The 12,869-nt window shown below is 37.2% G+C and overlaps 1 protein-coding gene across 1 annotated transcript in view; it reads right to left on the bottom strand.

Moving 5' to 3' along the window:
* The window catches only part of GABRG3 (gamma-aminobutyric acid type A receptor subunit gamma3), a gene marked incomplete at both ends in the record, with an annotated part of 590,298 nt that overhangs the window by 542,368 nt on the left and 35,061 nt on the right, over positions 1 to 12,869 (bottom strand). Inside the window, one exon of the mRNA XM_081291365.1 lies at positions 11,187 to 11,254. Within this exon, the coding sequence (XP_081147491.1) occupies positions 11,187 to 11,254 (68 nt within the window). The remainder of the gene's footprint in view (positions 1 to 11,186; positions 11,255 to 12,869) is intronic.

Genomic DNA, 12,869 nt, shown 5'->3' with positions numbered 1-12,869 from the left:
TTAACCCCAATACCCCCCGCCCCTTCAGAGGACATGAACAACTTTGCTTCTCAGAATAGGAATTCCAGGAATTATTTTTCATATCCCTTGACCAGCTATGGGTAAATTTAGGCCCTGGATTCAAGTCCTATGTCTGCTTACCCTTTGTATGCAGGTCTCGTGTTCTTGATTTTTAAGTTTGATGGAAATCCCCAACTCAGTACAGCTTGCTTGGGTGTGAATATTGTATCTCCCCCCTATCCCCATTCATACATTAGAACCTGGTATTCAATGGGATTGTATTAAAAGAGCATTTGGGGATGTGGTTAAGTTATGCAGGTTCCATCCTCATAAGTGGGATTGGTGGCCTTATTAGAGAGGTCAAAAGGAGTTGTCTTGTCCCTTTTGCCATACAATGACACATAGAAGGCACTATGTTGGAAGCATAGTGCTGGAGAATTGATCTTGGACTTCCCAGTCTTCCGAACTCTGAGGAATACATTTCTGCTGTTTATTAATTTCCCAGCCTAAGATTGGTTGTTATGGCAGCCTGGACAGACTGAGACAGGGCTACTCCGATGACAGTGACAGAGAGTAGGATCAGAACCTGGCTGGGAGAGCTCACAATATTGCTGAAGAGTGATACAAATAGGGATGCCATGGGCTGCTCTGTGGCACCTATCACAGAGCACACCAATAAGGATGCCAAGGCCTGCTCTGTTGCACCTGTCATCAGATCTGTCTGGAACTCTGAATTCTGAAAAGGGAGCAAGGACAGGCAGTGAACTCCAGCCTCCTAGGACAGCAGCCAGCCAGTACCATGTAGGATGTAGCAGCCTCTCATAAATGAAGAGAACCTGGGCCTGGCATTAATGCCAGGGTTGCCATAATGAAGAACTACAAAGTGGGTGGCTCAGGATCTCACCGTTCTGGAGGCTGGAAGTCCAGGATCCAGTCAGCAGGGTAGCTTCCCTCCGAGGGCCATGAAAAAACATTTGACCCATGCCTGTCCTTTAGGTGCTGGGGGTTGCTGGCCATCTTTGACATTCTGTATCTTATAAATGCCTCATCTCAATGTCTTCCATCAGGTTCACACTGTTCTCCTTATGGTGTGTGTGTGTGTGTGTGTGTGTGTGTGTGTCCCCAAATTCTCTCCTTTTGTAAGTTATTTTGGAATAGAGCCCACCTTATTCCAGTGTGACCTCATCTTACCTAATTATAACTATAACAACCCTATTTCTAAATGAAGAGGCATTCTAAGATATTGAGGGATACAACTTCAAAATACAAATTGAGGGTGGAGGAGACATAATTCAACCCACAAAAGGTTCCATGGATGTGATTTACAGATGTAGATGTAGTCTTGCCTCCAAAGAACAGGGGCAAGTCTGGTCTTTCAACTGTTTGCATAGTCAGAGTAAAGCATTATTTTTAAAGGTAAACCATGCTGCATAACTACTGTTTAGCACCTTTCATGCATTTCCTCCTGAACCAAGAGTAAAATGTAAACAACTCACCATGGTCTACAAAGCCCTCCTGTGATCTGGCATAAACTCTTATATCTAAGCTCTCTCCTTCTTCTTCCCAATTCCTATGTAGGAAACCTTCATGGTGTAGTCATACCTACATGTTTAATTTATATAGGTCATACCTATCTACTTGGAAATGTCCACGGTTTGAAATAACATTGTGCGTGCTTGGTGTTTCAATGTCTTAAATTATAGGGGTTAAATTTCATAAAATGTTTTGTCTTCATTTATTCCATTCACTATTTTGTTCCCATTATCTGATTTAGTATCTGCTCCACTGCAGATACCTAGTAATATTTATTGAATTAATAAACACTCTTAGGATGTGAACCACCTTTGACTTCTCCCAATCCTTATTACCTACATGTATTTGATCATATCTTGGGAATTACATTTCTCCTCTCCACATCCTCCTCTATAGTATACTGCCACTACTCAGATTCAGAACTCACCATTTCTCACACTGAAAATTCACACAATTTCCTACCATGTTTCCCTAATTCGGTCTTCCTGGTCCCTACTGTCATCCTCTACAATCCTAGAGATATTTTTCTAAAAATCCATGTGACCAATCACCCTTAGGACCTTGTCACCTGAACAAATCCTCAGCACAGAACGGCTGTCCACCTATACTCCAAACTCACTGCTAGTATGCGCTCTGGTCATAGCAAATTGCTACCTTATCTGGATTGTGCAAGGGCTTGCAGGAACCTCCTCTGGGTGAAATGGAAGCAATTCTACAGATGTTTTCACAAGAAATCCAATCCAACAGCCATACCTTTCAAGAAAAATTTTTTAATGCAACATAAGGATGTTCTTTTCAAAGACACACATTGTAGTGTGCAGAATGAGAAATATTAATTGTCAAGTATACAATTGAAGTGGAAAAATTTAAGATGAAAAGTAAAATAAGAAGCTATTCCTTCATTTGAAAGAGTTTGTGCATGAGATGACTAGTAACAAAGGCCAGCTGTTTTATTATTGCAGATAGCTCAGTGTTCTTAAATTGCTGAAAAGTTCACATCAATTGTGCAGTGGACATGAGTGCATATTACAAAGTAGCATCTCTAAAAATAGTGAGAAAATCCAAGATACCAAGAAGACAAAGAGGAGATGTGATATACCCTTTAGAAGAGTTCTTACTGACTCCGCTGTTCTTTTAGGGATAGAAAAGAGAATTTGGTGGCCCTATCATTAAGGTAGATAGTCTTTGAAATATGGTTTGAGATTTTTAAGCCTTAACTCCATCAACCTTAAAATTGGGTGATTATAACAATGGCCTCTTAAGTTTAATGTTAGGATTAAATTCTGGAAATACTGTGCAATAGTTTGGATTTTGAATATCCCACAAAGGCCATGTGTTAAAGGCTTGGTCCCCACATTATGGTGCTATTGGGAAGTGGTGGGACCTTTAAGAGGTAAGGCCTATTGAAAGGAAGTTAGGTCACAGGGGTATATCTTTGAAGGAAATATTGGGATTCTCGTCCCTTTCTCTCTTTGCTTCACAGCTGCCATGAGGTGAACAGACTTCTCCACCATGCACCATTATATACTGTGCTGCCATAGGACCAAAGCAATGGGATCAAGTTCTGAACACTCTGAAGCCATGAGCCAAAATAAACCTTACCTCTTTTAAGTTGATTTATCATGGGTATTTTGTCTCAGAATGGAAAGCTAACACACAGTGGAAGCAGTGAATAAGTTGAGCTAACATTATTAAAGCAAGAAATATGCATCTTTTAACTGAAGAAATTGTACCCTAGAGACATGGCATTGGGTATAGGTTTGCAGAGCATGTGTGCATTCATATATATAGACCCCCAATGGGGCATGCATGTGAGAGGCAGAGGGTGAAAATGATGCTTTATTCATTCATTCATTTGACAAACATTTATCAGGCCTCTGACTGAATCCTAGGAGTAGACATGTGACCAAAGAGACACTCGGGCTTTCAGCCAAGGCTCATGGTCAAATGAGCATCTGCTATAGACAGAGATTCTCTGGATCTTAGGTTAAACGTGCCTTTCAAGGAAAGATTTTCTTTGGAGTTTTTTTTTTTTCTTTAGTACCAGAGATCATTCCCGCATGATTTGTGTGGCTCCTCCAGAATACTCTATTGATCAATAGAGCAACAAGCAAATTTTAAATACTATTATTTCTATTGTTATTAGCATGGAAAGAGCTTTCTTTTGTTGATAAATCACATCTTGAATATACAAGTTTAGTGTGAAAAAGTATTATTTTTAATTTCTTAAAATAATATTAAAACGACATATGAGACCATCCTCTTGAACAACTGATAATGGGCCAAGGCTATGTTCCTCTAAAGTCAATATTTCTAGAAGAAATGCATAATCAATTTCTATTAGTTTATTTTAATCAATGCATCAATATTCTCAGGAAAAAATTAAAAACACTGGTACCTACACCACTCTTCTTAAATAACCTGAGGGCGGTTTGGGAGGTTCTCAATGCAAGAAAAAAATAATTTTTCAGTAAGGTTCCTTTGGGCTTTACTCTTGCCCCTTGCTATCTATTCCAAATTAAACCTTATTCCATATAAACTTAAAATTTTGAACAGTTTATTGAAGAAGCTGTCCTTTCTCCAATGTATGTTTTTTGTGCCTTGGTTGAGAATTAGTTGGATGTAGACACATAGGTTTATTTTCTAAGATCTCTCTTCTGTTCCATTGGTCTCTTTGCCTGATTTTATGCCAGTGCCATGCTATTTTGGTTACTATGGCTCTACATTATGTCTTTAAATCAGGGGTTGTGATGCCTCCAGTTCTATTCTTTTTGTTCAGATTGCTGTGGATATTTGGGGTCCTTTGGGCTTCCACATGAATTTTAGGATTATTTCTTCTAGTTCAATGAAGAATATAAAATAGAGATTAATAGAGGTTGGGAGGAGTTGTAGGGGGTGGATAAAGGGAGGATGGATTTGATCAGTTATCACTCTGTATATGCATTTAAATATCACTGAACCTTAATGATATGTACAATTAATATTTTAATAAAAATAAAATGTTTTAAACATTTTTTAAAAGTTTGAAAGTTTTGATGGCATAACTTATATTATACCAACACTCCCACTAAGAAAAAATATAAAACCTAGACAAAATACAAGTTAAAAAAATCTTTTTGAAGAAGCCAAAAACAGAGCAGGCAGGCTCCCTGGGGTAAACTCCATTTCCCAATGCTGTTTCTCCCAGGAACTTGTCTCTTGTTGGCCTGGTGCAAAATGTGAAGGAGCTGGGCAGAAAGCAGCTGCTAAGATAAAAAATCCAGTTGAGCTTGAGGCAAAAACAGTCAAAACAGGAGGAGCTGTGATTTCAAAGAACACAGTAACAGACAAGTGAGCCAAGATTAATGCTTTCCCCCTTGATCCATTTTCTGTCCACATTGTACAGAGTAAAGGGTTGAAAGCAATTATAAAAATGACTAAAAAGAGGAGCCAAATTTTAGCCATTTTATGGAGCTTTAATCGGGATCTCTGGGGAACCAGATTGGGAAGACCAGAGCCCAGCTGAGCTTCAACAATGCAGATCAGCTGCACAACAGCTCAGACCTTCAGAGAGGTGGGCAAACAACACATAAAACCTCTGCAAATTTTTGTGCACAGTCAAAATTGCCAGGCCTGTCAAGAAATGGAACCAAGCAAGAAAACAGACTATAGAAATGGAATCAGAGCCCAGATACTGTAGTTATCAACTGTGAATTTAATGGTTAATGTGTTCAAAAATACAGTTTGCAGAGTGGAGAATATAATCAGAGAAAAGACATCTATTAGAATCAAATAAAATTTGAGAGCTGAAAAGCACAGTCACTGAAATTAAGAACGCAACTGATAGCTTCGACAAATCACTGGACTCAGATGAAGAATGACTTAGGATGCTGAAAGAAAGGCCACAAGGTTTCCCCCTAGTGAAGCAAGGAAGGCAAAAGGAAAGAAAGGATAGTATAAGCAGTGGGACAAAGGGGACATGGGAGAAATGTGTAACCTTCAAGTTCCTGGAATCTCAGAACTTGAGAAAAAGAAAATGGTGTTGAATCAATATTTTAAGAAACACTAGTTACTTCTTTGTGGTAAGAACAGTAAAAATCGTCTTGTGGAGCTCTTTGAAGCTTCCAATGCATTAATGCTAAATTTATTCATTCTAAGGTACAAACAGAACCCAGTGTTTATCCCTTTTATTTAACTGTAATATTGTACCCATTGACAACTTCTCACCTTCCTGCTACTTGTCTCCCCTACCCAGGTGCTGATAATCACCATTCTACTCTTCTTTGAGATCAATTTTTTAAAATCTCACCTAAGAGATCATGTGGTACTTGTCTTTCTGTGCCTGGCTTATTTCACTTAACATAATGTCCACCAGTTTCATTCATGTCATTGCAAGTGACTGAATTTCATCCATTTTATGGCTGAAAAATAGTCACTCATTTGTTGAAAGACACTTAAGTTGATTCCATATCTTGGCTATATTACAAGTGTTCTCAATACAAAGAAATGGTAAATATTGAAGGTCATGGATATGCTACCCACCCTTGTTTGATTTTTACACAATGTACACGTGAATCTAAACTTGGTTAAAGTACACCATAACCATGTACAATTATTATATGTCAATCAAAAAGAAAAAAAGAAATAATGAGAAACAGTTTTGATGGAAGGGATCAAACCACAGATGCAAAAATTGCTATGACCCTTTTATGGAATAAATATGAAAAAAATCCTAAACAAAGTTGGCAGCATATTATAGTAGCCAGCACTTCTTTTGGACTTTCCTGAAACTAAACGCCTTCAAGAAAGTTCTACAAAGCAATAAATCATCCTCCAACAAGATCAACTTTTCTGAAATGGAGTTTATCTTCTACAGATCTTAATAAGGGCATAGCTGCCTGGTATCATTTCTTAAAGTTTCAAATAAAAGGGGAACAGAGCAGCATGAGGTTGGAGGTCCTCACATTTTCCCCCATGACTCTTGTTGCTACATAATATCCCATGAGTTTTATTTATCATATAATGAAATTCTGGTGAAGTTTAACTTGTTCCCATGACTTACACAGCCACCCCCCATTAATTTATGGGTAACTCACATTATAGTTACATCATGCTGACTCACTACCTGTCTTGTACTACCTCAGTCTGGAGAAGCCACATATGGTATAATTCCAAATATGTGACATTCTGGAAAAAGTGAAACTATGAAAAATGTAAAAAGATTGGATCTCACCATAGGTCATGGGGAAAGAGGGGTGAATTGGGAGAGCGCAGATGATTTGGGGGGGGACTATGAAAGTTTTGGATATAATACTATAATGGTGAACACACATCAGGATCCTTCTGTCCAAATCCACAGAGTATACAGCATTGAGAGTGAACCCTAATGTAAAGGGTGCACACTGAGAATTCTCTGTACTGTCTATGCATTTTTTCTGCAATCCTACAGCTTCACTAAAAAATAAAATCTACTAATTAATGCTTTTTTAAAGGAAAAGCAATCCTAACACTAGACTCATGCTGAGCCTTTTCATCTCAAAGGTCTTGGTTAAAGCAGCAGCTATACTGGTGCATACATAGAGTTGCATTATCACCAGACTAACTGGAGAACAAGCCTGGGTTACCACCAAGTGGGTCATAATGAAATCCTTGTTCTGGAATTTCAATGAGCTTCAGTTAACTCAACACAAATAAGAATAGATTCCCCACTATGATCTATAGAAGACTAACTTAGATGAGACCAACAGCATAGAGCAGGTACGAGAGCACTAGTTTTCTTCTTTCTTTTCCTAAAAGGCTACTTTAAGTGGATATTCTCAAAAATAAACCCACAAGCTCCCCTGCATGCTGCTTTAAAAAAAGAAAAACTGCATGGTCCTGAAACAGTTCGTGCACAATTCTGATGAGAAACTGTACACATTTAGAAATGTTGTCATGACAAAAACAGAAGCTGCTACGAAAGCACTGTGCAAAAGAATATTCTCCTGGTCCCATCTGAACGAATTCTAATCTCCTTGATAACCAGCAACAATGTTGATAACTGCAGAATAAACAAGACAATCAGAGTCAACCTATTCAACAATATTGAAATGAACCTTCATTTTCATTTAGCAGGAGGAAGGTCTGAAATTAAATCTTCAATCTTAATAATGTCAACAAAAAGCCAAATAGGGAAAAGGCAAAGAGGAAGAAATAGTCCTTGTCTTCCCTAAGTTACTGATTGCTAAGTGGCTGTTTGAGGGGAAAAATCATCATGCTATCAGGCTTTCGCTTTATGGTAAAACGCCAATACAAATTTACATCCTGAAAACCTGCACACATCTCTAAATGGTGCTTTTTCCTGTAAATATTCTTTGTTTTAAGTCTCTCACATTTTTCTGATTATGTTTTTTTTAATTGATGATTTTGTCCTCAATACCCATTTACATAGTCAGTTCTCTACTTTTAAATTTTTATTGTTGGAAGGCCCAAATTTTGCTTTTAAGCATTTTATATTCTTTTACAATAGTATAATGTGGCTTCACAGATACAATGGGTTTATGTGATGTGTTCCCCAAGAAAAGAAGCAAAGTGTATCAAATGCAAAGGTAAGAAATTCTCATCCTTCAAGAGGCAGCATGGAGGCCCACGCTTCAAAAGGCCTTGGACACCTCCCAAAGGTCAGCAAGATATTTCCTCCTCTGGGGAGCTCAGCATTGAGCTTTACACCTGGCACCTAATGCATTTGTGCAGTTGCTTGCCCCAGGGTAGAAATTCCTTCATCTTATTTTACCTGAATCCAACACAGTGCCCTAACACAGTAGAAACTGTTTAGTGAATGAACAAAGAGAGATACAGAGAGACTCACCCACAGAGAACATAAAAATTATATGTATAAACGTGTGTGTGTGTGTGCGTGTGTGTTTTAAACAAACCCTTGCCTACCCCATGCTTTGTTGAGCTGAGGTATGTCAGTAGTATATTATCTCTTCCTCATGAAATTAGATGCAGGTTGGAAGGACAGCAGAATAAAATAGACATTATTATTGCTGTGGGTATATACATGACTGCATGACCAATGTAATTCTGCAACCTGTACACTCAGACAAATGAGAAAGTATATCCCATCTGATTCAAATGTATAATATGTCAAGATCATTGTACTGTCATGTGTAACTAATTAAAACAAATAAAAAAAGAAATTAGATGCAGGAATGGCCTAGATTACTTCAGCTCTGCCAAGAAAGGACCATAAACATGCCACTATTTCCAAAGTAAAACATTTGCTATTGATCAGCTTCTCTACTATTGCCTGGAGAGCTGCTTTGGTTTCACAAAATAAAAGCAGCAACATTCATTGTCCATCCTTTCACTATAGTAGAGTCACATTCTTGAAAGAAAAACATGGACTAAATGAAATTTCAAGACATTCAGGGCATTTTTATTGTTGTTGTTTTTTAAATAAGGGGGTTAACTGAAAAAAGCTTTATGTTCCTTCCCTGTTCCAAAAAAACCCCTAATATTGGTAACTTGCTATATCTCTGTATCAGGATGTATGTGTTGCTTAAGCCCAAGGATTTTTTTTTTTTTTTTTTGAGAAGGAGGCCTTAAAATCCCTCAGGCCATTTTGATGAAAGGGCCAGAGTTTAAGATTTTAAATCCTTAATGTCAAATGTGTGTCCTTACATGGTTGTTTTTTCTTTAAAAGGGTGAAAGGAGGTTTGACCAGAGATTTTGCAGGAGTTGAATTAAAAGTTAATCTCATGAAGTATGATCTGCACATATCTAAGGTAGAAGTGGGCTTTGCACTTTTCCAAACACTGTGATCTGTTTTGGACAAATCTTAGGGCAAAGTCAAATCTTTGCCATGGCTTCAAGGCCTCAGCCTGAGAAGAAAGGGTGATACCCCATGCACCCATCCCCTGGGCATTCCTTGGGACATAAATCTCTCCCCAGTCCTGTCACACACTGTTATACTGTTTTGTAAGCAGGGACCTTTCCATACTGTCCTACCCAGCAAACTTTGCCCTGTCAGTCAAGTTTCAGATTGAGATGACCTCAGTGGAGAAGCGTGTTCTGTTCTTCCAATTTTCCTGTGGAGGGTGCCTAACTTTGCAGAGTTCTTATCATATGAGGGTAATATCACACACTTTGTGTCCTCTTCTGACACTGTGATTTCCCGATGATTTCAACAACAAAGCTTAATACTGAGCACAGAGTAGATTTCAAAGCTATAAGAAATCCCTACATATACAAATGTGAGAACACTTTGTTAAAACAATTCCGTAACTATACATCTATAGAGGTACCTTTGTTTTCAGTGTTAGGCACAAATTACTGTTACATATAAATTGATAAATAAAATGCTATGTAACAAACATAAGCAAATAAAACTCCAGAATAATAAATAAATACATTAAGAAATGATTACTCTCACACAGTCGACTAAGTAATTACTTATCATGAAAGGGACTATGAGATTTGTAGCTTGATTTTATTACAAAAGCCATCTGTAGTCCATGGGCTGTATAAAGTAATTCTCTTTTATTCATTTTACCTTTATGTTCCAGTTTATTGATAGATGTTATGGAGATTTTTTATTAATTGGGTGATTGAACCCAGAACTTCAAACATGCAAATACATGCTATACCACTGAACTACACACACCCAGCCCCAAGAATGGTTTTTTGAAGGATTTACCCATATGTATAATTTTACCCCTCAATGGAACCTTCATATCACCAAAGATAAGAACACTTTTAGAATCTGGCAGTGCAATCTTGCTACTAATTGTGGAGGGTTTATTTCCATCCACGGAACACTGCAATGAAAAGAAGACATATGACTTAGCATTTTGGATATTCCCTACTTTCAGTCTCACATGTCCTCCTTTCAGGACAAAATGTGTAGGAATGAGCACAGGAAAGGCCCCCAGCACGGGGCCATCTATGACATGACTTGGAGCTACAAATGCAAGCCTGCTCCGGGAAACCTTCATATTCCCACAGGTGGAACACACGGTATGCATCCTGAAAGAGGAGGCTTGTATCTTATTTTCCAGCATATCAGCACTCGCTGAGCAGCTAAGCACCTTTTCATGGGGAAAGACTTCTTTCACAGTAAATAATCCTTGGCTCAATTTGATTGTAAGTCTGTAGAAACACCCTTCTCAAGGAAAGCATATACTTGATCCCATACTTTCTCCTGAAATAAATAAACAATGACAGCTGATGGACCCTCAGACATTTCCCTGAAGACAAGAGTATAAACTGGGTAATCACCAAAACCTTCCTGAGAAATACTTAAAGGCAGATCTTGTTAAACAAGAAACCAAAAGTAACAAGCTGACATTTATATTCACTCCTAATATTAAATAGCTCAATTAAACCAATGATCACACAATTGCAAGTAATCCCATCTGAAAATCTATGTGCTGTAAATACCTGAACAGAGAAGAAGAAAGTAGGAACATTTCTTAATCATCAGAGCAGTGTCTCGCTGATTACGTCACAAATTCTACATCTTGATTTTTTTAATCATCTTCAATATTTAAACTACCAACAAATGCTATAGATTTAAGAAGTGAATTTTGAGTTTTAAATCTACATGGTAAATCTCAAGCAGAAATCCACAATGAGAATGTAAACTAAAAGGGGTGTTACAGTCATCAGATCAGAAAATAAAATCTTCTTACCATGTTTATTGATGACACAGGACCAATGCTGTTAACATAAATGTCAACATCAATTACGGTCGGTTTTACTGTGGAGAAAACACACATATGTTAATACTTTATGCTAGAAAGAAGAAGAGAGCACAATTCAATGCCCCAATGACTCATTCACTACTTAACATCTCGAGGCTTGTTGGAAACATATGGGTGAATTTTTCTTTGGGATCTGTCTTGCATTTGTAATGCAAACCCTGCCTTACTTTTTAAAATTTTCAAGGAGAAAATCCTACTTGTATTTATTAAGTTCTAGGAAAATAAGACTTTAACCAATGCAAGTTGCTAGTGGAATGACTACAGATATTCTATAGCAGTAGTTAATTTTATAGCAAATATATGAGATAAAATGTAAGACATTATATAAGTAATTTAATGTTAAAGCTTTGTTATAATACTAAATACACAAGATAAGCACTATCAGGAATGTACCAGTATTCAGGCTAGTTATCTATCACATGGCTGTCTAGCAAATTCCAAAGCAAAGTAACTCAAGACAAAGTTCTAGTAAGTTCATTGCCAAAGAAAAATAAAAAAAACATTGTTTATTGATATTATTATTATATAAAGACACACATATATCTCAGAGTTAAATTCTATAACTTAAAAATGAAGAAAATGTCAGTAAGTCAATTTCTCTTCCAAATTGTCTGTGCATTAACTTATGAGCATATAAATGTTATATGATCAGAAGATGTGATAGCTAATGTCTCACATCAGGGTTAAATCAGTTTGTCTAGTGAAAAAAAAACAGAACAACAATAACAAAAATAGTTTCCCCTTTCATGTCAGAAATCAAAGTGAGTGAGTCCAGTAATGAGACTGCCAAGTCAGCAGACTTCTAAATCAGGGAGTTGAAATCCTCTGAAAGGTAGGACATTCCCTTTCTCACCATTTAGTGACTGGCAAAGGAAAGGACAGAGGCAATTTCAGAATATTTCTGTCCAGAAGGAATATGAACAAGACTTAGGAAAATTTCCACATGGAGTTTCTATGGAAACAAGAGTAGTTGTATCTGCAATTATTTCAATGAACCTTCTTCAATTTTGCTAAATATCTGATCATTCACAAATCGACTCTGCACTCCACTTTTCAGACTACGAGTAGCACCTCTGAGCTCTCTATCTCTTGTAAAATTGTGTATCCAATATAACTTGGGCAACAATTTTCATAATACACAAAATGGAACAATGATTCGGAATTTGAACAAACTCCTCAAACATCTGACAGCACAATGAAGTCATATTAGCTCTAAAAAGCTACTAGCATTTTTGGAAATAACAACCCAACAAATGCTATGCACTATATTCCTAGTGCCTGAATTTCATCAAAGCAGTATTCTACATTTTAGATTAAGCTTTACTAACAACTATGAGAATTAAGTATCATCTTTTTTCAACCTCACTAGATTCGATAAGTGTTCTGTCTGCAAACATTGCATAAACTTTATGTCATACAGAAGGCTGTAAAGTCAATCACTTGGGTACTTAACTTTTTCAAGAGACATTTCTGGCAATTCTGCAATATTTACTAGTCTTCACATTTTCAGAGCTTTTTAATCTCATCACATTAATAGGACCTATAGATATAAAGCCTTAAGAACTTAAAGTAGGAAACAACAAATATATTAAGTACAATAAAGGTTTTAAG

Source organism: Spermophilus citellus (genome assembly GCF_964194105.1).
Source record: "Spermophilus citellus genome assembly, chromosome: 4".
Taxonomy (NCBI): domain Eukaryota; kingdom Metazoa; phylum Chordata; class Mammalia; order Rodentia; family Sciuridae; genus Spermophilus; species Spermophilus citellus.
This window is presented reverse-complemented; position numbering and strand designations above follow the sequence as displayed.